Below are 24,347 nucleotides of genomic sequence, written 5' to 3' on the forward strand. Positions count from 1 at the left end.
ATCACTACTCAATGCTGGGGCCATTGTGCATGACAGAAGAATTTAGTAAAGCTATACAAAACGATTTCAAAATTATTAGTCTAACTGCGAAAACAAAAACTGATAGCATCTTAGCATCAGCTGATCAGAACAGAAGCACTCTCAATAATGACTTCAAATGTAAGATGAAACCAAAACGCAATAGTTAGCCTGTACTTAATGTCTGGAAGATACTGAGTTTGAAGCTTCTATTGCCGACATGCTCTCACAAATACAGTACGCACAGTTACATTAGCTTTTCGACATCTGCTGAATACACATTTGAAAAGTTATTACAAAAATAAAAACATTCATGCTAGGTGAAATTTCTGAGATGCTTAAATTTGCATCTTTTTTTCTGATGGAGACTGTCTTCCATGGCCTTTGGTTTAAAAAAGGGGGGGGGGTTTAAACAAATACACAACTCTGGAACACAGTATTGTCAAGTGACATTACAGTAGTTCAAACATGTATTTTACATTTTATGTTAGTCATGTACAACACTCTGATATCAGAAACCTTTGACCTTTGCTGGCCACACTGAAAATAGTGTTTTGAAAAAGTCAGCATTTCATTCAGTCAGCAATTTTCTTTTTCTTTCATGTCACCACGGTGACAATCTTTGGACTTGTTAGGTTTCTCTCTATAATACATGTTAAGTGTCTTAAGAGGATATATGCTGTAAACTGGCAATATTTAAACAAAAGTTAACCGAATTACATAAAATTTGTGGAACATGACACTTTATCGCATGTTTGCTTCTCAAATCCTCTGCAGGCAAGTTAATGCCTTTGTCCAGAAGAACACAGCAAGTCATTATTTGCTGTTGAGATGAGAGTGAATAATCACATTTTCAGGTGATCTGGACTCCCGTTTACTGTCAAGAATCCAGCAACATATTATCACCATGTCCTCATCAATGACTGTGATCAAAGGTTTATTAAAAGGAAAAGCACAGCTGTTTGAGATTGTATATTCTGTACTGTATATTCAACGCTGTATTGGAACACTGTAAGATGAGAAGAAATGAAGATGTAATGCTTGCTCTTACACAGACTGATCCAAATGTAACATTTACAGCTAACATTGTAGAGATGCTGAAAAGCAACCAAGGTTTTCAGTTGACTGTGAGCCTTTTGTTGGCTTCCATAAATTACTGACTTCATATCCAAAAATATAGCAGTGATCTTGCCAGGTGATCTTACATACAGTAGGAACATGACATTTTCCCCCCTATTTTCTCATTTTTAAAGGCAGCTAAGTAAACTTTAGTGAACATGCACTGGCATGTCATGAGAAAAACATGTCAGTATGACCTTGCGTTAATTGATTACATTCATGTGCAGTATATATAGTTACACTGAAAATATACTTTTTTACATTATATGACAATGCCCAAGTTACAAATTGTAACTTTCCTGCAGAGTTGGCAGCCCTCCACAAGAGGGCACTACAGCAAGATACCTGTCAAACTGAAAAAGAAGCACAAATTGAAGACATCATCCTGTCTGCTGTAGCCATATTCACTCCAACTGTGGCTCATACTCATGCCATTTTTAAAACTTCTACCGATTGTATTTGAAAGTAAAAATAAAACTTGCCACATGTCAAATATGTTTTGGGCATCACTGTAAAATGAAGATATGGCTGTGAAATGTTTCCACACGAGTGCACAGCTAGCAAACAACTATTAAAAGCTCTAATTCACACTAACTTTACAGAGTAAATCATCCTAGACTATGTATACTTGGTTATGTGCAAAAGATACATTGCAACAGTTTTCATCATAGCCTAAAAGGTTTGAAATGAAAGCATGACATTAACAAATGTACCAAACCGTTTCCAAAGAGTGGCATGCAAAAGTTTGTTTAAAATATCTGTTCCTGTGAAAATTTAAGTGAGTAGAAGACAAACTAATTTCTAAAAGGTATAAAGTTCTGACACTTTACAGAGAGGGTGTTACAGTGTTTCACTTCAGGCTTTCTTGTTTTATCTTATTTTGAAGCTTTACGAGACAAACTTGCTTTAAAATATTAAAGATATATGTCATCTTACACGTCAGTTCTTATGGAAATCAAGTCCACTTTTACTCACTTAGCTATTTACAGTGACAAGAATTTTGATCATGCGTGCCCAAACTTTTACATGCCAATGTAGGTAATGCATGAGTCATGTCTGTCTGTGTTCTTACTGTGGCCTGTAGCCACCCAGCTGAGGCATATAGCTGGAGACTGGTACTGTTGGCAGCCAGTCAGCTGACAGTTCGTCTGTAGGTGTTATCTGCTCATTGTCTTCTTCTAGAGGACAGAAGTCCAGAGACTGCGGGATCTCCTGCTGCTCCATTGCCAGCTGGCTGAAGTCATCGCAGTTAGTGGTGTCTTTGTTCCCTGCATTGTGTGTACAGCAGGGCTGTCTGGAGAAATGCTGGAATTGTCTGCTGCCATCCTGCACCACCATGTCGGCATTTTCCTCAGAGTCCAACAGCGGCTGTGTGGACTCAGACCTTGAAAAAATGGACTGCTGGGGATGAGAGTTGGGGGTCTGACCCTTGTAGCCACTGGAGGCCACCACAGAGGAGTACTGAATGGTGCTGGATGTAGTGTCAGCCATGTCACCGCCCTCATCACTGTCAGAGACACTCTGGCGAGGTGAGGACATGCAGGAGGAACCACCAATACCACTGCTGTGCTCCTCAGACAGATACTTGTCCTTCTTCAGGGGTAGACTGGCCTTGTCCTCCTCAATTACACACTTTCCATCACAAATATCCATATCAAGTACACTTATGCCAGATAGACAGTTTTCCTTTGGTGTTTCTGCCTGTAGAGGAAAAGAAACTAGGATAAAGTTACAGATTAAAAATAAATAAGACTGAAAACTGATAATGTGTATAGTGTGTTGGCTGATATTAACTGTAGCCAGCAAGTGGTGCTTTTGTTTGTGTGTCCATTTCTGGTGGTAGGACGTCTGTAGCTGTTGTTACTGAGGTTCATCGAATAGGTGGTGAGCGTCTGAAATGTCTTACAATCTTGTTTCCACCTTGTCAATGATGCTTCACTGGACCAGCAGACACTCATTCACCACCAATTGTAATATGTGTGTACCAGACATGGCAAATTCACCAACTTGTCCTTATCTAGAGCTTTGATCGCATTTCAAGTGTCTTGCAACACCACATTAACCCTGATCTGGCTGTCAGATTGGCAGCAGTGTAGGACCCTGTCATTTCTTGACGCTGTAGAATGACCTTGTAGATGTGTGCATAACTGGTACAATCATGCAGCTCATGAATGCAAATCTAACCAACACAGAATCAGATAATACTGAGACCAATTAGCCAGTCACTGGACATGGTAGACACCACCTGATTCCGGTGTCTAGCTGATCAGTTGGTATACCTTTTCCAACAATGCGTGAGCCCTAAATTCATGAGTTTTCCAGCAACCCTATGGGTATCTGAGTAGACTGCCTCAACTTCTGTCCCCTTAGTTCTGAAAGACTAAACAGCAGGACTTTGTCGCCTCTGTAAACATTTAGCTGTATTGGCACATCTCACACCGTTATTTGCTGAAAAAATATTTGGAATGCTCTCTTAAAATTATTATGTGTGTTACACCTTTGTTTTATCATGTCACTTTTTAGAGTAGGAAAATTACATCTGAGGCCACTGGTTTCATAATGGTATGTGCAGTGAGAAGGTGTGGTGATAGGGCAGACAAAGCTGGTGGTAACGACAAAAAAAGAGGAACTTAACATCATCCATTAGTGCGAGTAGTTCCTCCTCGAGTCATCTCAGCTACGCTGTTGGTATCATCGGGGTGAGAATTTCTTGGAAAGTAGGGCACTATCTACAACAATGTGCTACACTAGTGCAAACCTACTGGCTATGCTGTTTTACTATCTTAATGTACTATTACTTAATGTACTAAATACTGTATGTGCTGACTTTCTCAGGCAAAAGAAGTCCTTACTTTCAAAGGATAATCAGGAGACCAGTTTCCAATAGTGCTTTCTCCAGGGTTTGGAATCTGGGGCCAAAAGTTCTTCTTGATCCTGCAAGAGAGAAAACACTGGGGATTTAAAACAGTCATGAACAAAAGTGTAAGTACACTTGCAAGGACCATGTATATTGTGTCAGTCTTGAGTTCCCAATGACTCCTAAAACTCTGAATTTGCTACAATGGAATCATGCATATTGATTCTTTGATAGATTCATTAAAGGGCATCTGGACTTATGACAAAATACACTGAGTCAAAAAAAAAAAAAAAAAAAAAAAAGGTAAAAGTCCTGTTGCCATTTTCATATCAACTTTTGGTAGTTGTCCATAACTGTCTGATTGTATTTGTGAAAACACCTCTTGACAGAATTGATACAGTTAAACTAAATCTGTGGGCTTTGTGACACAAACTTGTTTCTTCAACACAGCCCACAAGTTCTCAATGGGGTTTAAGTCAGGACTGTGGAGAGACCACTGTAAAACCTTAATTCTAGCCTGATTTAGCCACTACTTTTGTTTGTTTTTTGTTTAATATTTTTGATGTGTATTTTGAGTTACTGTCTTGCTGAGCACCCAATTGTGTCCAAGACCCAATCTTCTGGCAGATGATTTTTAGGTTTTCCTGAAAAATGTGGAGGTAATCCTCCTCCTTCATTATTCCAATTACTTTGTATAAAGCACCAGTTCCACTGGCACCAAAACAGCAGCAGAACAGAATACGACCACCACCATGCTTGACCATAGGTTTGGTGGTATTATACTTAAAAGCTGTTTGCACAGATGATTTTGATATCTATAGCTGCTTTGAAATGGCTCCAAGTGACTTTCTTGACGTGTTCAAGTCAATGATTTGCTTTTATAGATCGTTGTTAAGCTCCACAGACTTTCTCACTTTAGTGTTTGTGGCTGAGTAGTAATCGAAAGCATTTAGAAGAAGTTAAGCCGTCTTGGCACAAATAAAATTTGATTTATACAGCTTTCTACATGACCAAAACTAATAATTCAAGTTGCTGTATGTACATTTTTGACCCAGCAGATTTTGTCATCTTTCCAGAAGACCTGTATTAAATCCATCAAAGAAACAAAAGGCACTATTGTTTATTTTTTGACAACACATGCGTTTCAATAATTCCAACATGGAAAATTCAAAGTTAGAGAAGTCATTCATAACTCCAGACTACCATGATACACGTTCTCTTTACAAGTGTATGTAAATCCCTGTTTACGACTGTATCATAATAAAAAACACTATAATAACTTAACAAAAGGCATCTAAGAAAGGGAGATTTTAGGTTTTCTGGTTTGGTTGTGAACAGTGGTGACTTAGAATGAGCAAATCAGAATTGTGGACTGTCCTAGCGCTTCAAAACAAACTAGTACAGATGGACACATTTGAGTGCTTGTTAACTGCTGCCATAGAAAGGGGCAAGATGCAATGAACAGTGAATGGAAATCCGAAGGTGCACTCATTGAGTCTCTCCTGAAAGACACTAACGGGGGGTGTCAAACCAGAGTCTGAGAGGTGTTTAAGGGCTACTTACAGATCTTTTTTGTAGAAACAGATCAGCATCGTCATGAGAACAACAAACAGAAAGCCAAGGCTCACTCCTACCACAATGCCCTCGATCTCTCCTGGTGCTGAGGGGATATTTAGAGTAGACAACAGATTACTAGCAACTCAAAAAGCCAAGCGAAATACAGCAGCTTAGCTGATGTGTAGCATGCACATAAAAGGAGCTAATCAACATGTGTCTGAGCGGAGTCTATCTGCATGTGTTGCACCCCTCACCACATTTCCACAATTATGTATGTCTTTGGCTCATACAAAGGCAAGATCAAACCAAATATGCTCTGAATGCTTTAAAACCATGCTTGATTTCTCAGATTACCATAAAGAAACAAATTAAAGAGGACATATTATGCCTTTTTCCAACTGTATATTGTTATTTTGGGAGTCCCCTAGAGTGGCTTTCAGTAATTCATTTTTTTTTTTGAAAAATGCTAATTTATCTCATACTGCTGGTTATGCAGTCTCTCAGTTCAACCTCTATCTAAAACAAGCTGTTTTAGCTCTTGTCTTTCTATGGCCACACTTCCAAAAATCCCACCTTCTTCTAATTGTCTAACTTCCAGAAGTCTGGTAAATGGCAGAACCCAGATCTTGTGAGCTTAACTGCCTATACTTCATAGACATGAGGTGACTGATGCAGACGACTGTATGAAGAAATTGCAATAAGCTCGTGGGAGTACTCTACTCAAGTATTGCTGCTTGCAGTCTTCTCAGTATCATAGACCATCATCTGAACTACCTCACACTCGACATGGACTGCATTGAGTTGAAAGTGTTAAAATGAAAACATAATGTAGCTGATGGCTTGTTAGGATTTACATAGCAGCATTGAGAAACATGGTTAACCGTAACCCTCTTTCCACATGGCTGCGACTATAATCTTGGTCTGCACCTAACAATTATTTTCTATTTAATAATCTAAGGATTGTTGGTCAATGTACTCACTGATTCATTAATTAGTCTAAAGATAATTTTTATTACTTGATTAAAAGATTTGCTCCAAATGAATATCAAAAATTGTATCAGAAATATTTCAACATTTTATCATCTTTTTTTTTGTTTATTTTTGCAAACCAGGCCATGGATATCAATACGCAGTATCAATATACTTGACACTGGAATGCAAACTGAACTTTAGCTGGTTAACAGCACTGAAGGACTAAACATTCTCTTTTAATTTCAAATATGTAAAGCATAAATAAACAAGGACATTTCAACAAATTTGACACCATGATTTTCATTTTTCACTCAAAATGTCTATCTGTCACACTGGTTCTAATTGATCGGTCACTAGTCTACTTGATAGCTAATAGCTGGTATCAGCCCTAAGACAGTTATTTCAATCAATCCCTTGCTAGAGTAAGGATAATGTAAGAAACCTGGCACTGACCATATTTCAGTGTGGTGAAAGAGTGGTTAAAGCCGTTGGCTGAGCCTCGGATGGTTGAAGCCTTGATCCAAGTGTCATACTTGGTGTTGGCTGACAGTGATGTCAGAGTGTATGAGGTGGTGTTAGCCGGCACGGTTATTGCTACAAATGAGCAAAACAGAAATCAACAAGTTAGACTGGCAGCTGAGATAATGTCATGGAAAGCAGTAAATGTAAAGAACAACAAGCAGGATACAATGCAAAGTGTACATACCATGTATTTCAGCACCACTTGTGTAAAATATTGTGTAGTTTGTGATGAAGCCTCGTCGGCTGTGCTGGGGAATCTCTTCCCATGTCAGCTTAGCCTCATTACGCCCTGGGTTACCATTCAGCTTGACAGTAGGGCCTCGTACTGGAGCTGTAAGAACAACATCATCGTGTATTAGGTTTGCATTTCAATTTGGAATCAAAGGCCTAAAATCTGACAGCGTAGTGGAGAGACACAGAATCTGATGTGTTTGGAGTCCAAAGTTTAGCAACGTGTCGTGATTTGGGGCTATTAAAACAACCTGGGCTTCCACAACATCTCAGCAAGACCACGGGTTTATTGCCTCCATGCCACGTCACATTAATGCAGTAATTTTTGATGAGTTGGGCCCATCTTATTATTAAGTGTATAAATGAATACATTTCTACATAGTTGGACATTTCTTCATTGTAAATCCTTTTCTGCTAGATTTCAGGAAATGTTCCAATAATTTTACATACTGAATTTCTGATGTTTATGAGCTATAAGCCATGATCATCAAAATTAAAACAAAAAAAGGCTTGAAATATTTCATGTAACGTGTCTTGAATATAGTAAATCGTTACTTCCTTAAATAACTGATGGAAATATGTAACTACTTTCCTGTGTTTACATTTTTTGAGACACTAGTAATATTAAAATCTGTCCATATTTGTCAATAAAAATACAGCTTTTGGTCTACTTTTATCAACCTTTGAGACCTGTAACATCAGTAGAAATTAAACGTGTGACAAGTATTGGAAGTTTTTTGGTATTTTGACATACCAAAATGGTCATGTGGACTCTTTGTATGACCACACAATTGGTGCAGACCTGGAAGAGAGGCAGTCTGCAAGAGAACTGTGACTTGGGAGAAGATTTGTTTTCCACTGCGATTCAATGACACCATGGTGAATGTTCAGAATTGGCTATGTCACAGCCCAGAGCCTCAACCATAATGAGAATTTGTGGCTGGACTTCAAAAGGGCTGTTCACACACAATCCTTGGGCAATCTGACAGTTTGGCAAAGAAGAACGGGGTAAAATTGCACTGTCCAGATGTGCAGGAATAATCCAAACAAGGTCAATGCTGTAATTGCAGCCAAAGGTGGATCTACTACACGCTGATTTGAAGGGGATGAATACTTATGCAATCACTTTTTTATATTACATATTATTAATGAATTGATAGAAATCTGTTTTACTTGGAGATTAATTCACATTTTTTGTAAATTCTGGTCAAAAAAGCCAAATTAAATGTAACCTGATTCAATGCGGAAACCCATAAAAGAAGAACATGTCTAAGGGGGTGAATACGTTTTGTAGGTACTGTACTATGTATAGGATTTATTCATATAAATGTATCCTATGTATAGGATATATTAATGTATAGGATTTGTTTACTGTTGTACAACCTTTAACGCTTGCCCCTTGAAGAAGAAATGTGAAGAATCAAATTCAATAAGCAGAGGTAAGTGCTGTACCATGAAGCAAGAAGGATTTGCATTGCATTACATGCAGGAATTGCATAAATATGTCTTTATGTTTGTCCTGATTTGTTTTGAAGTCCATTAACACTGCTGGTACTGCAGCTGATAGAACAGAGATTAGAACATTGACTATTCTATTAGTATTTCTCACAGAGAATATTCAATCACTAACATCAATTTCACTTTGATTTGGCCAAAAATTAAAGCGATATCCTGCAATATGGGATGTGTGTCAGACCTAAATACACTTCAGGACAATATCATGTTTGAACATATGAAGTTTAAAGTTTAACAGCCGTAATGTGCAGCTGTCAGAAATTAGCAGCTGCCTTGATCGGTAAAATAAAGATATATTTATGCGTCTCTACTGGCATTCCTGTCTTATAGCAGCAGCACTTTCTACTGTCATAACCTTCACAACCTGTACATGATCGTTTAATTTTGTTCAGACGAAGAGTCACATGATGTGTTAAACTCACACTTTTCTGTGAACGCACCGAGTTTGAGGCAGAAAACCTGAGTTAACAAAGAAAGTTGATAATCACGTTCGTGATACCTGTTAACTCTGACTGAGGCTTTAGTTGCATAATGCAATTTGGATCTATTGCTAATATTTACAATACTTTAAAACACAATGGTTTATTATTTACACAGAGATCTTACCTCCTTCTTCCAGAAAGACTTCTGCATGTGCTGGATTCCCGATCCGTCCAGAGTATATGGGATACACAGACACGTTGTAGCAAACAAACCGCTCAAGGTTCCCTAGAATTGACATCAAAAGTTAAATTCTTCAAAGGTAAGTTTGCAGTAAAATCTACAGTCCTGATAATACGTATATAGCCCCTTTCAGACACACCCTCCTTTCTGTTAATCTGATGCCATCTTAAGGTGTCAACTTCATGTTTGAATGACCACCCGAGTCACTTTTCTCCAAAAGCTGCAACAGCAATCTTTCAAGGTCATTCTACTTTCAATACAGCACAAGTCTAAAGTGCATGGCGTTGAAGTAGCAAGTTGTGTGAAGTGATTTAGGAAAGGTTTTCATCACATTTCAGCTCCAAATGTGGTTCAAAACCATCACAGAGAGTGCAAAAGACAGCTTACAGTCAGGTCCATAAGTATTTGGACAATGACACAATTTTCAGCATTTCGGCTCTGTACAACACTGCAATGGATTTGAAATGAAACAATCAAGATGTGCTTTCATTTGAGGGTATTTACTTCCAAATCAGGTGAACAGTGTTGGAATTACCACACATTTTAGCTGTGCCCACCACCTTTTAAAGGGACCAAAAGATATTGGACAGTTGGTGGCTCAGTTGTTCCAGGGCCATGTGTGTGTTATTCCTCTGCCAAGGAGGTGGTGCCTCCTCATAATGGTATGTCCATGCCCAAATATTCATGGACCTGACTGTATGTGCCAAAGTCACAAAAAACTTGTTTCATTCACTTTGCACATCACATCTATTACTAGAGTGAGTGATTACAATTGGCTACAGTTGCTAACTTCTGAGCCAATATATAGGGTCCACTGAATGCACTCATTAGACTCGGCCACAAACACTACAATGGGAAAGTCTGAAGAGCTCAGCCCAGACCTGAAAAAGCAAATCGTTGACTTGAATAAGTCGGTACAGTCACTTGGAACCCTCTTCAAAGCAGCTAATGATTGCAATATCATCATAGAGTCAACAAGTTAAGCTTAACTGTATCTATTACGTCAAGAGAAGTGGTCAAAACGTGGATGGCTACCAACAGCGCCTTGTTGAAATAAAATTGGCCACAGGACAGTTAAGAAATATTAGCATTGCTGTTTGCATATTTCTTTGATCCTGAAGATTTTGTCATATTTCTAAACGCCCTATAATACATTTATGAAAAAATCAAAATGAATGACAAATTTTATTGTGGCACAGACGCATGTGTTTCAGTGATTCCATTACAGAAGTTTAATTTTGCATTTATTCTGTTCTATCTCAGACCAATGAATAAAAACTTGGACATTTTGGTAGAGTGAGTTGGAGATTCAGTTAAACAACAACCTGCTTAATTTATACTAGTGACGCTGTAAATACAACTTTGCATATAGTGAGCACTTAGCAGCTTAGTAGGAGTGAGAAGCCCCTTTGTTTGCTTTTATTTATCATGTTTTTTGTTGTTGTTTTTGCAGTGTACAGGCTAGAGACCTGCCATTTAGTTATCCTTTGATTTCTTTGTTAAGGAAATTTAAGGTTGACAGACAATTATTTATTTTTTTGGTTGTTATGGACATTGTTCAGCTTTGATGTATACTGTGCAGCTGGCTTTTCTGGGAAATGGGAAGAGTGGGCAAGCACACAGCAAGCTATGTCCAGGTTTCCCTGAGAAAGGGAACGTAACAGCCTACATACCAAGCAGTTTAAAGACTGCAATGTCTTAGAGTTGCTTGGCACATATGTTGCAGGTGACATGTAAATTACAAGTGTATCAAGGAGAACTGTTACAGCAAACAGAACTCACAGCAAATATGCATTTGGTTTTTCAGTTTTTTAATATTTACTGGACCTTGTATGAAGTGAGTTCATAAATATTAACTATAGCCAGAATATTTCATATTTCAAATGTGTACAGTGCCTTCTGCAAAGTACTATAGTAGTATGATACTATCGACCCAAGCTGAACACAGCCTTCTCTCCATGCATCTAACTACTCACCAACATTTTACAGTCACTTTACAATACACAAGGTGAGTGATTCACTATCGGCAAGAATAGATTTGCCAAGATGGGTGAAATAGCCAGTTAAAACTTATGTAACAATCTCCTCTTGGACATAATTGTTTACTAATTCTTTAGAAGAAAGAAATTACCTTTAATGACGGTGTGTCTGGTGCTTCCCCTTTCCCTCTGCCAGTCTATCTGACCACCACTGACCCACTCCACCACATATTCTGACACAGCTGTACTGGTGGGGGGTTTCCATTCCAGCAACAGCTGACCCTCATGAGGCCAGACCATCAGCTCTTCCACTGGTGCAAACTCTGTAAAACACAAACACACACAAATATAACCCAAACAGCTGATATCATATCATTACTGGAATGCTACTTAATGTCTTCTACTACGTCTACTATGTTTTTCCATTTATTACCCACTTAGCCTTGATTCAGAACAGATTAAGTCAATAGACTAAGTTTACTGATGATCTCTCATTTTTATAAGTCAATGGTGGCATTCAGTGCAACAGGGTGGGTTAAAACCTTTCACCAGGTTTATTACAGCTCAGGAAGTCATAGCTATCAAATACATTCTACTTGCTACTTTTGCTTATTTATGGTTATGTACGGTGCACGTAATCTGTGGTCAAAACATTAATTCTGATGTGATCAGTTCAACAACCTTTTTCAAAGCTTAGACCCTTCCTGATACAAAGCTACTTGTCTTAGTCTCACCTCCTCACAGTAATGGCCTGCAATGATGTCAGCCTGGATTCAGATGATTACAATTACAAGAAACTGTACAGAACAGAAAATTGTCTACACACGTGTTTACAGACCTCTGAAAGCAAGCACAAGGACTACAGTGCAAAGGAAGTGAACCATCATAGCCAAAGAAATTGCAAGTATTAGCTCTGTTCAGTAACAGACCTTGTCTGTTTGCACGTGATCAGGCAAGCCATGTGGTATAACAGCATGCAATCTTACTGCATTACTCATGGAATACGCAATAAGGCAGAAATATTCCACTTGCTAATTAAGGCACTTTTGTCAATTTGGTAAAGTGATTTCTCACGTATAAAGCCACCTGCTCCTACTACTCTGCTGAATATCTCACCATGTTCACTAGGATATATCATGTTTACAATACTGTGACTGTGGTTCAGATATGGCTACAGGTTAGTAATCAATATTCTTGTGTATGTGTAAGTTTGTGCTAAAACAAATACATGCACTGGATATGCTTAAAAGAGTGGCTTTTAATTCAGAGTCACCACTGACACTTACCATTTGCATTTGCAGGGATGACCAACAACGCCTCATCAGATTTCCCCACAGAATTAATGGCGGTGACGTACACTTTAACAGACGTCTTGTCTGCCAAGGGAATCTTTTTAAGCAGCGTAATCTTCCTGTGACTGGAGCTGCTGTCTGCCTCGGATCTGTTGACCATTATACGTTCCCATTCCGAACTTCCATTCTTGATTTTATCCTTTGGGTTTTGAATCATTATATCAAATCTTGTTATCCTCCCATTGGAAAGCTCAGGATCCTGGCAGAGGAAAGTCACACAATGCATGTTAACTAGCAGTTTAGGATCAAGTGTACAGAATCACAACTGACAGGATTACCAAAGAGGTTCAAAATAAACCAGGATGCCAGTATCTCTACGAAACCAAAGCTGTAAACTTTAACATTGTTTTTGGTTACTTTCCATTATATGTCATTGTGCAGTGTGTATTCAATTATTATGATGTTTTATGCATTGTTTTAGTTGTAAACGACCCAGGAATACATCACAACCTGACAAATTATTTCGTTCCATTCAGTAATTAAATCTTTCCTTGACACTCCTCAAAATGTTTATTTTCAAACATTATTTCGAGTGAAAACATCAAAATGTATTAAATAAATTTTGTAATATTTTGCTTTTGTCCCACCTTGATCTCATGACAATGCTGTTTTTTCAATTTTGTATCATAGACAAACATACACACTTTGATGAGGAACTTTATTTTTACCATCTTTTTGCCCAGTAACATGATGAGACAGCACATGGTAAACAGTAAACACTTGCATTTCTTTTGAGCACATGGGCTACAGGTTTAGTACCCGTCTTCTGCTTACAGGTTTGAATCTGCTGTCCGCAATTACTTTTTGGATTCAGCATCTCAACTGGATCTCTGTTTGGTAGTGCACTATTTTAAGTGCACTCAATAAAACCTAAAAACCACAGTCAGAGATGCCAGATGTAATGATGGTGGTTATCAACTGTCTATGTTAACCCAGGCTTTCTGCTTCAGACTGTGCACATTCACATGAAAGGGAGCACGTCGTGTGACTCTTCCTCCACATGAACTGCATCAATGTAATACCGCCCATTTTCAGGCTTTAGAGAAACAGGTTGTTGTAATGGAGAGGTATCAGGAATACATAAAAAATATTTAAAAGTAAAAATGCTGGGAGGAAACTGTTAATTTTGTCGTAATATATTTGATGTACCGATTACTGCAGTCATTCATTTCTAGGTGTTAGGAGGTGTTAAACTTGCAACTTAACACATTTAAACATGATATTGAAGAAGTGCATTCAGGTCCTAAATATTGTCCCATACTGAAGCATAGGCGAAAATCTCTTTCGCTTGTAGCCAAATCAAAGTGATGTTAATGATTGAATATTCTCAGTAATAAATACTAATACTAATCTATTGCAAATCAGTGTCATATATAAAAACATGTTGATGCATTTTCTGCATCATCAGCTAAACACATGCAGGTTCCTGTGGCAACGCAACACGGGATTTTTAATGTATTGCTCAACAGGTTTGCAAATATACCATATTCTCTGAGTTGAGAATCTGTATCACTCCGCAATCAGGAAACGAGAAGATTAAAGGGAGTAATTCCACATAAAGTGCACAATAATTCCGCATACAATGGATGGCATATTAAACCTTGGATTTTATGCAATTTATGATGTTGTACATTTTGCCACCAATGGCAATATTAGAATTATTTGGCAAAACAGCTTTTATGTTAAACTGAATGTGATGTGGGAATTTACCTTACAAATAAACTTTATCCCATCTTCAGTAACGATTTTCCATAAATCTGGTTTACTTCTTGGTCCTACATCAAAAAAACAAAAAGGAAACAAAATCTTGCAACTGAAAGCAAAATTAAACTAATCACAACACAATAAGTCACAAACAAAAATTTACATGCACTTGTAAAGACCGTATGTGTCTTGAAGACTTCTATAAGTCAGAATTTTCAGTGGTGGAATTATTGAAACCCATGAGTGTTTATCACAAAAAACAATCATTTATTTTGCTGTTCACAGGTTTAGCAAGTCTTTTCATCAAAGTTAATCTATATTTTCAAAACTTCTGTCATTGTATTGGGGATCACCTATTAATGGCTACACAAAACTTGCAGAAATTACACAAATTATGCTTGCAAGCCATCATAAGCAGTGTCACTGAGGCCAAATGTGGTGCTGTCATTGCACAAGGAACAGGACTTTTTTTGGTATTCCTTCTCAAATCACTGGAGGCCTTCACCACAACCATCTCTGTGATGCTTGAACTAACTTTACCATAAAGTATGGATATTTATGGTGACTGTGAAATTTAAGGACTGACACATCAATTTTTTTTCTATTTTTTTAATAGCCCACACATTGAAATTTGAGGTTATGTTAATATCTCAGGAACTATTTTTCAATTTTCACTGTTATTTCTCATCATGCTATTGGTTCAGAACCTGCTATAATCCATCCATCCATTCATTGTCTAGAATACTAGAATACTCACGGTCCTCTTGTGTTCTCTCGGTAGCATTGTTACTCCAGTTGCTCCAGAAACCGTGGTTCTTTTGAGAATTTTTGCAGCGTACTTGAGTGACATAAACTGTGTCTGGTCGAAGGTTCTGAAGTCTGAAGGACTGAATATACTCGGAAGTGTCTTCAAGTGGTACCTAAAGAACATAAACCACATATCGCTTAGTGATTTTGTCAGAGAAAAATTAAAAAAGTCATAAACAGAAAATAACTGAGAAACTAGAAATATTGTAGTCGTGAATGGATGGGACTCCAGGTCTATGAGAATGCGCATATCCCTCTAACAGGATTTGCAATTGATAAACCCCATCAAGGCTCTGGTTTGGCACAAAAAGACAAATATTTAACTGACCCAGTCAGTTAAATATCTGTCTTTCTTTGAAATCACACATTGTGGTCCCCCACAAAAATGCAGGATTTGTGCATCTGCCTTGAGAACTAAGAAACATACCTGAACAAAAAAAGGCAGAAGGCCAGCTGGGACTTAAATTAGAGGCACATTAGAATCAGCCAATTAGAGCCTAAGAAGGGAGGGGTTTAGCAAGGGTGCCAGTAGCATGTCATGGTCTTCATCTTCACTGGTGATGAGGAGCTCCAATTCTGAATTGTGATCACCTGCCACAAAGTATGTGAGCAACCAAGCCACAAATCTATGTTCAAATAGGTCCTGTGGAAGTGAGTCAACAGCATCGACTTGTTCACAAACTCAGTCCACACTCTGCAAGGGACCATCGTCTCAGTGATGTCCATCAGCTAGCTAAAGCAGAAATCTTAAGACAAAGTGTATTGAGAATGCTACATTTGAGTCTCTCAATAATGCTAAACTTTTATTAAACTTCAGATAATCATCACTGAGGATCCCAACAAAGAATGTTGCCTTGTTTTCAAGGCAAACTTGTAGAGCTTCCAGGCAGAAGTCGATCAGCATGTTTCATCTAATTGATAGCGCTATCTGCTGTTGTGGAAGGTGAAAAATTTAAGATATTGTGAGGAATACCTCAGCACAATCATGGAAGAAAGATTGTGACAAAAGTCAGCATATTTTGGCCTTTTTAAATATTTGTAAGATATACTATAATTGTCTATGAAGCATGATGTATTTAAAGTATGCTGAGCATTTGTTTTAGAGGCATGTTGTATATTTGCAAAGCAAAAGCCTAATTTTGTTAATGGTGTTTTGTAGCCATGTGACTTATACATTAGATAAAACAATGTACAGTATATGGTCATGTACAGCTGTTTGCACAGTTACATTACCCATGGCTGAACTTGTGATAAAACTGGGCACGGCCATACTTACGTAATTCCATATGTGTGATCCAAGTCGGCAGAATCTGATTTGATACATCAGTCTCAAATATTCACTGGCAATAGGATGAGCCCAGTTTATGAGGAGGGAGGTGGGAAAACTCTTCTCTGAAATTACTGTGACATCAGATGGAGGGTTTGTTTTCACTGCAACAACAGACCAGAAAGCAGTCGTGTCAGATGGAAATGGACAGTTACTGTTGTGTTAACACACTGAAGTTCCCTTTCAGCACTGCCATTTAGGTGAAAATATGTTTAATACCAAACTAGATCAGAGTAAGCAAAAATAAACATGACAGTACTGTGAAAAGCTTATTCATACAATACTACAATTTACTTACCAAAGTAGTTAGCATCCTTTTTCAGGTGCTCAGACTCTATTGTTCCAAGTTTATTATGTGCCTCTACCCAGATGTCCAGTAGCATAAAACTGGGGAAAACATTCAGAGGCACTTGGGCAGTCTTTGCAGGTGTTGATGTATAATGGGTTTCACCACTGTTGACAAAAGAGTAATATCATTCACAGGAACTCTACAGTAAGGCCTACACAATGGTACACACCTGGTATCCATGCAGTTTAAACAATTTCATATTAACTTGTTCTCTCTCTCTCCATACTTAAATCTAATTTACACACACAACCAAATTAGTTAAGTGGGGAGTTTTTTTTTTGTTCCTCTGGATTTGTTGCGCTCTTCTGGTTAAAATTTGTAGGTCTTCACCTTCCGCTGTGAGGTGCTATAAGATACCACATGTTGTGCCTTAGTGCTATCAAAAAAATAATTTAAAACTAGCCAATAGGAGTCCCTGTCTGATGTGATTCTATAAAGGCATAGACCACTTTCTCAGTCTAGGGTCGTAAGCTGTAAGTGGACCTTTTTCACTGCTAAGCAGAGGAGAAATGGAAACACTGGATTAACCAAAAATGTTAACCATGGTTTCCAGAAGCGTACTGATATTACAGCAACCTGGGCTTGCTCAAGTCAACCCTCAGTCTGGTATAAAAATGTAGTCAGATGTTTTTGAGACTATAGTTCAAGCGGTGCAACTCGGCAGAGAGTACTGTAGCAGCCAGTTTGACTTTATTCCGACATGCTAAAATAAATCAAAAACACAAATGCTGCCAAAATTGACTGAAAGTGACAGTTACGCAAAAACATATAAAGGTATACTTACGAGAGGACTTGTCTGACAATCAGTGTGTATGTTGTAGGGACTTCTGTTGTTTGACGTCCTACTACTTCCCACTCACACCTGATGGATGGAGAGATGTATGTACCGTTCTGAACTGCGACACAGGACAGATTCTCAGGCTTCTCTGGACGATCTAACATTGGGACGACAGACAGACACCAACATTTTCCTTTTTCTCTCTCTCTCACAAAATTAAAAGGAAAAATTACTATTTTATAATTTTTTCATGTTCTTTCTGTATTTTCACTAATTGCATTAAGTCACATTCAGTCATTATTCCTTAGCCACAGAAAGACAAAACAAAACTGAACTGGAAAGGCAGTGAATATCCATAACAATGTAACCCCCATGTATAAACTTCCAACCACAGCAGAGGGCTGCATAAAGAAGCAAGTTCGACATAGCCAGACTGTCTTTCTGTAAGGTGGCTCAACAAAACCTGAAATCCCAAACAGAGCTAATAGGTAACACAACGGTGGTTATCAACTGTCTTTTTGTTAACCCAAGCTTTCTTCATCATGCTCTGAATGTGCACCCATAAAAGTGGGTGTTTGATCTGCCATTGGACTTTTCTTCCCAACTGGCTGATCATGTGCCGACTACATCAGTGAAGAACAAAATGAGGCACTTTTAAATGGAGAACTGTAAAGAAAATTAAAAAGTATTACGATAAAAAGCAGTGTTAGTGCAAATGATGCAAGACAGGAATGCTGGTAATAAATTGTTACTCATGCAAGTTAATGTACATATATTTCATCTTTCAGTGCACCTTCAATGCCTGCTGCTTATTTCTAACATGACAGCTGTTCATCAGAGCTGCTAAATACAGACACCTAACAGATACTGACCCACACTGAAGAATACGTGGAAATTTGAAATTAATGTTATTGTGACCGTTTACTGTAATAAATACCAACAGACTAATCAATCTTCTAACCTGTTTAACAGCTGCGATCACATTGCATTTTCTGTATCACCAACTAAATGCATGCAGGTTCCGCTGGCAAGACAACACATACTGTTTATGCTACTGTAAGTGCACAGTTCCATTCAGTGGCATTACTAACTTACAGTTTAACAGGTCTGCAGATACAACATAGTATCTCAGCTAAGACTTTGGGCCACTCACAGAGAATATGGCAGGAAAACAGTTGGTGAAAGAGTGGTGCTTTCTATAACTTTTGATTTAAATCCCAAATTCTGTACAGAACCTCCTCACAGGTTAGCTTTCCATTCTAAGTTACTCTGGTGATCCAACCAGGTTAAATGACAGCCACCTTCATGACATTAATAACTCTGGCTTTAGGCTCCACAACACTGCTAACCTACATTTATATTGCTTCATAATATGCCCCTCAGGCCAGATGTGGACATCAAATGTAGGTGGGAAAAAAAATTACAGGTTTAAGTTCTAATGGAAACTTACAGCCTTTCACCAGCAAAATCCCGTGAATAAATCTGCCATTGTTCAGGACAACCTTAGGTGACACTCTCTTGCAGAGGCAAAATAACCATTCAGGTTTTTCACTTGTGATGGGAATAGTGACATTAAGAGCTGTCTTGTTGATCTTGATGTACTGTTCTTTGGATACAGTAGTCTTTGACAGATTCCAGTAGAGATCATCTGCTGTGATTTCAGCTGTGTTGATGATCATGCATGTAGCTGTGAAGTTAGTCCCAATCTCAAGCACTGGAGACTGTGGAGCTATCACCAAATGGCTGTCATCTTCTGAAGACCAACAAAACAAAAAAAAAAAACATGAAGTTTAACTTTCAGAGTCAAATCCAACAAGTACTGTGCTTAAATCAGAATTTAAAGTTTCAATGTATTAATTTGATGACAATGACGACAGGAACAAACACTGCTGAGTGTAGCTGTATTAAATTTTTTAACCCAAGTTTTGCCTATCATGGGATGTGGACACAAAATACATAACATAATAGTTAAAATAAAAAATATCATCCCAAAACAAGCAGTGTGTATTCCTGTCCTGTTGTTGATATGACCACAGCAAGGCAACAAACCATTACTAAGGCAAGTGTCACACTCACTAGGGATGCTCCTCACAATGCAACTTCACAATACAAGCAAAATACTGCTGCACATTCAAAAAATTGCAAGAAACACTGCTACTCATTGGCAACATTGATTCAGTAATGTGAATAAATACAAAACAAGCAAGCTAACATGCATTTTTGCAATTTTGAGAACACAGCAAAGAGAATCAGCAGCATTAAAAATACACTGCAAATACAGAAAAGCACAGGTGCAATGAAGAGGGAATAGCAGCACATGCCTCTAACCCAATCTCATTAATCAGAAAGGGAGTGGCACCTTGTGGCAAAACCAGTTACTACAACAAAACCAAGAACATTTTCACAACTGCTATGCTTCATTTATGCAATGCTAAAAGAATGTGAAAAGGAGTAAAACCCTTTTCCAGGGTAAAAGGGAAAATGCATTAAAACAAAGTTGCTAGCCCTGGTGTTAACCTTGCAGCTATAACAGATAAATAATTTAAACTGGCTACTGTCACAGTATATAGTTCCTGTAAAATTAGGTGGATAAGAAAGTATTTTGTTTAACAGTGTTATTATAGGACCTTATATTGCAGTGGTTTAGGATGTCCTGTGCTGTATGTTTTTTTTTCTAATGCTACTTATTAAAAAAAAGAAATTACAATAAAAATGCTGCTTAGCACAATGTGAGATTATATGAATTGTTGCCACAAGTTATTATACAAATAATTATACAAAGCTCGATAATGCAAACTATGCTTCAAGCTCTTCACTCATTTGTTGGTATAGACAAAATTTCAGCAAAAGCCAGAAGTGGAATGCTCAATTTATTCAATTCTAATGGGTCTCCTGCTACACATCAAATGAACACTGACATTATCAGTACTAATAATTCCACCAGTGCTTTTACTGCAGTGCATGTCAAACCTATAGTTGTAGAGATGGCCTGCATTGAAGGGTCAAAATGTAAATGGTATTGTGCCCACATCAGGAGTGCAGGCCCGGGGGTGGGGGGTTGTGGAGGGTGCTGGAGCACCCGCCCCTTTATGCCCAAAGTGCCCTTTTGTCAAAGCTGTTTTTCTTTTTTTTCCTTGTTTTTTTTTTGTAAGTGTGTATGAAAGCTGTGTGGTCCAAAATAATAAATAAAGCAAAAATAATAATAATTGGGATCTACCCTCGGCCGATCACATGATCCACGTACACATCCGTCACTGCCCTGAGGTGTCCAGACGTGCCCTGGAGCTAAGCGCTAGCACTGCTAGTCTAGAAACCCAAGACCCGAGGGAGGATATCAACAACTGACAGTCCAGTGAGTAGGTTTTGCAGCGGTATTTATTTTTTTATTTAGTTTTTATGGTTTTTAGTATTTATCGTTTCTTTTTATCTTACTATGTATGAAAGTGTGTGGTGTTATGACTGTCATGAAACTGCTGTGGCACTGTAATTTCCTGCAAAGGATTATTAAAGGACCTACCTATCTACCTATCTATCTATCCATCCATCCATCCATCCATCCATGGTGTATTCTTGCAAGATGATTGACGAAGTGAAGTGAGCATCTTGTGTGTGTCTGACTCTGCACACACCTCTCATAACTTATAGCCACTAGTTAATCACGCACAGTGTGCTGAGGGGAAAAAGTATGCCAGGCTTCTTTTTTGTTTCTGTATGTTTCTTTTGTCTTGGGCAAAGTGCATTACAGAGCTGTATCAGTTTACTGTCAAGTGAGTTGCAGTGTTTTTCCTATGTTTCTAGAGGCAATGAGGCATAGGTTATGTTATTTTGCTAAAACTATGCAATGTACATGCATATTTACATAATTTTGGACTATTACAGTATAAATACAATAATTAGAATAATTTTAATTGTGGTTTTCTCAACTTCTCATTTAAATATATCAGTATTTGTTCATAACATTTGTATATATATATATATATATATATATATATATACATATATATATATATATTATATATATATATATATATATAGACATAAATTAAATAATAATATGCATAAATATAAAATATATAACTTTTATAACCTTGCTGTCTTGCGCAAAGTGGATAGTCAAACTGAATAAAAGTACAAATACATTTAAATACATGATTTCTATATATTTAATTATTTTTTACTTTACTGTTAGCACTACGAACCATAAAGGGCAGATTATGAATCAGTGTGTGTGTATCAGATTGTAGTTTATCAATCATATTTCATTCTGCAGAGGTGGCTCGTAAGGAAAGGAGGTTGAGACAAAAACAAAAGGAGCTGTGTGAGGCTGTGAAAGGCAGTGGATCACTCCCCAGCTGGATGACAAAGAGCACAAAAGCTAAGAATGACACACGTACCAGCTATTTACATTGCAGAGGTATTCAGTTAGAGAAAACAACAATAACAAGCACAATTTCAATGTTGCTGTTCTGTTACATTATCTACCATTATGTATGGTGGGTTTATTATTGATTAGGTGTAAGAGATGTTAATTAGATTAATCCAAGGGCAAATTGTGCCTTGTTTCCAGACGGCCTGGGAGTGAGTGATGATAGGTCTGATGAGGAGATGGAAGGAGAGAACGAGGAAGACACTGTGCCGCAGAGAAATGAGAGTTTGTTAGGAACAGAAAGCCAGGAGGAGACAGAGGCTGGAGGAAAAGTGTCCGTACTGAGGAGACCACAGAGAATGTTGAGGTAGAGGAAGCAGCTAACCAGGAGACAGAGGTTGGAATGAGAGAGGCAGAGACTGAATTGCAGACGACACAAAATCTTGAGGTAGCAAGAGCATCAAGCCAGGAGGAGACTGAAGCCAGAGGGAGGCGGTCACAGTCAGTCATTTTCAATGTTAGTTATCTTTGCATCTTGTCATGATCACACAACGCTTGTTTAATCAGCTACTTTCTCTCCCGTGCTCTTTTTAGTGTTTACACTGTCAGATCAATACAGCCAACCTCCAGCGATATCCTCCTCATCAACCCCCTCAACAGAAGCTGTTCAATGTACCCCATCAGGTCAAACATAGACTGCCCCCTAACAAAGATATGAGGTGTGGACAATGATATGGTATGCTGTGATTCCATGTTGCATTATTCATGAATATGGGTTGCTACAAGTCAACCAGTTATATTGTAAGGTATGTTTCTGTACTGTGCTTCAATGTGCCCCCTTTTAACTCCAAAGGTCTCTGCATGGCCTTGCAGGACAGCACCAAACGTGAAATTTAATATGCACACAACAACAACAACAAGGAATTCTGAGGTCACACGAAGCTTGCTGGTGATGTGTCTACTGAAAGAAAAGAATACTATCAGGGGCCCAACGTAAAGAAATGATACTAACCAGCGCCAGCGGATAGAAGAGAAACAAGGCAGGCTAACAGCTGGAGTACCCTCGAAGACACCATGACGACGACTAAATATGAACAGAAAACACAACATGTCAGAAAAAAAGGAAAGGCTGCGTTTAAGACACTCCAACCATACTATTAAAAAAACAGTCCTGGGAGCGTTTCATGGGAGTTTAGCAGTTTTTTTTTGTTTGTTTTTCGTCTTACCATTTGACCAGTGGTGACTTTGCTAAGAAACTTAACACTAGATGAAAACGTCTTAACATGTTAGCAAATACTAACGAACGTAAGTTTAAAAAAAAACTAAGGACAAAAAGTTAACTGTAAAGTCGAAGTAACAGTGTACAGCACAGTCGCAGAGAATTAGCTCGATATTTAGCATGTATAGGGCTCAAACTGCGCTTTATTTCCGACGCCACAATGCGACCGCAATCACAAGAAAGTGGTTATACGTACCTAAAATGCGTCAAATGTACTTCCTGTGTATACTTAGCGAGAAAAATGTCGCATTTTTATACTAAAACCCAACAAACGTCGCAACACGTTGAATTCCGTTCAGCAGCCATTTGCTTGGTCTGGACCAGTGCTTCTAGAACAGGACCTCCCATTTCCCGTCAGGACAACCTTGTGTCGCAACATATTGCGGAGCTGCACTCTGACTCAACGATCTGACACTAATAGGGATTGACCGAAGCAGTCTGCGTAGGGCCTCTGCCTTGCTAAGAGGCAATATAAGGATCTGCTTAAAAGCGCAGCCATGACACTCTGTTTGGTGATTTGATGGACCAACTGCCTATCAGACACTTTGGACAAATAGGAGCTCTGTGACTTTGCTGTGTGTGTTTTGCCCGTCCTTCGCTCCTGTTTTCCGGTATGTCTCCGCCTCCTCTCACGTTCGCAGAAACACAGGAGAAACTCCATGGAAAGACATTAGATAACTAAACATAACAAAATGTGAAGCTTGAAGCGCTTATGTCCGGTTTTCAAAAACAACACAAGAAAGAAGGCTGTAAAATTAAGTAGCTCCTAAGAAGGAATAACTAAAAAAGTTATGTTATACACGGAACAGAAGTACTTCAAATAATTCAGCGTGACTATTTGTAAATAGATAGATAGATAGATAGATAGATAGATAGATAGATAGATAGATAGATAGATAGATAGATAGATAGATAGATAGATAGATAGATAGATAGATAGATAGATAGATAG

The 24,347-nt window shown here is 38.2% G+C and overlaps 1 protein-coding gene across 3 annotated transcripts; it reads right to left on the bottom strand.

Annotated features, from left to right (window-relative positions):
• Nucleotides 1-457: 457 nt before the first annotated feature.
• il6st (interleukin 6 cytokine family signal transduce) lies at nucleotides 458-23,751 on the bottom strand. 3 transcript variants are annotated; one of them, XM_023286292.3, is made up of 16 exons: nucleotides 23,592-23,751; nucleotides 23,129-23,200; nucleotides 19,201-19,500; nucleotides 17,757-17,907; nucleotides 16,922-17,076; nucleotides 16,573-16,727; nucleotides 15,247-15,409; nucleotides 14,496-14,560; nucleotides 12,720-12,984; nucleotides 11,586-11,756; nucleotides 9,398-9,499; nucleotides 7,230-7,376; nucleotides 6,977-7,117; nucleotides 5,558-5,654; nucleotides 3,990-4,071; nucleotides 458-2,838 (listed from the first exon to the last, which is right to left on the bottom strand). In XM_023286292.3, exons 2-16 carry the CDS (start codon nucleotides 23,190-23,192, stop codon nucleotides 2,206-2,208), a joined length of 2,691 nt encoding a protein of 896 aa, XP_023142060.2. In that variant the 5' UTR covers nucleotides 23,193-23,200; nucleotides 23,592-23,751; the 3' UTR covers nucleotides 458-2,205. The 3 variants fall into 3 exon arrangements, with proteins under 3 accessions (XP_023142060.2, XP_023142059.2, XP_023142061.2); XM_023286291.3 differs by having other exon boundaries at nucleotides 19,201-19,503; XM_023286293.3 differs by lacking the exon at nucleotides 19,201-19,500.
• Between the last annotated feature and the right edge of the window lie 596 nt (nucleotides 23,752-24,347).

This window comes from Amphiprion ocellaris, chromosome 17 (assembly GCF_022539595.1).
Source record: "Amphiprion ocellaris isolate individual 3 ecotype Okinawa chromosome 17, ASM2253959v1, whole genome shotgun sequence".
In the NCBI taxonomy this organism is placed as follows: domain Eukaryota; kingdom Metazoa; phylum Chordata; class Actinopteri; family Pomacentridae; genus Amphiprion; species Amphiprion ocellaris.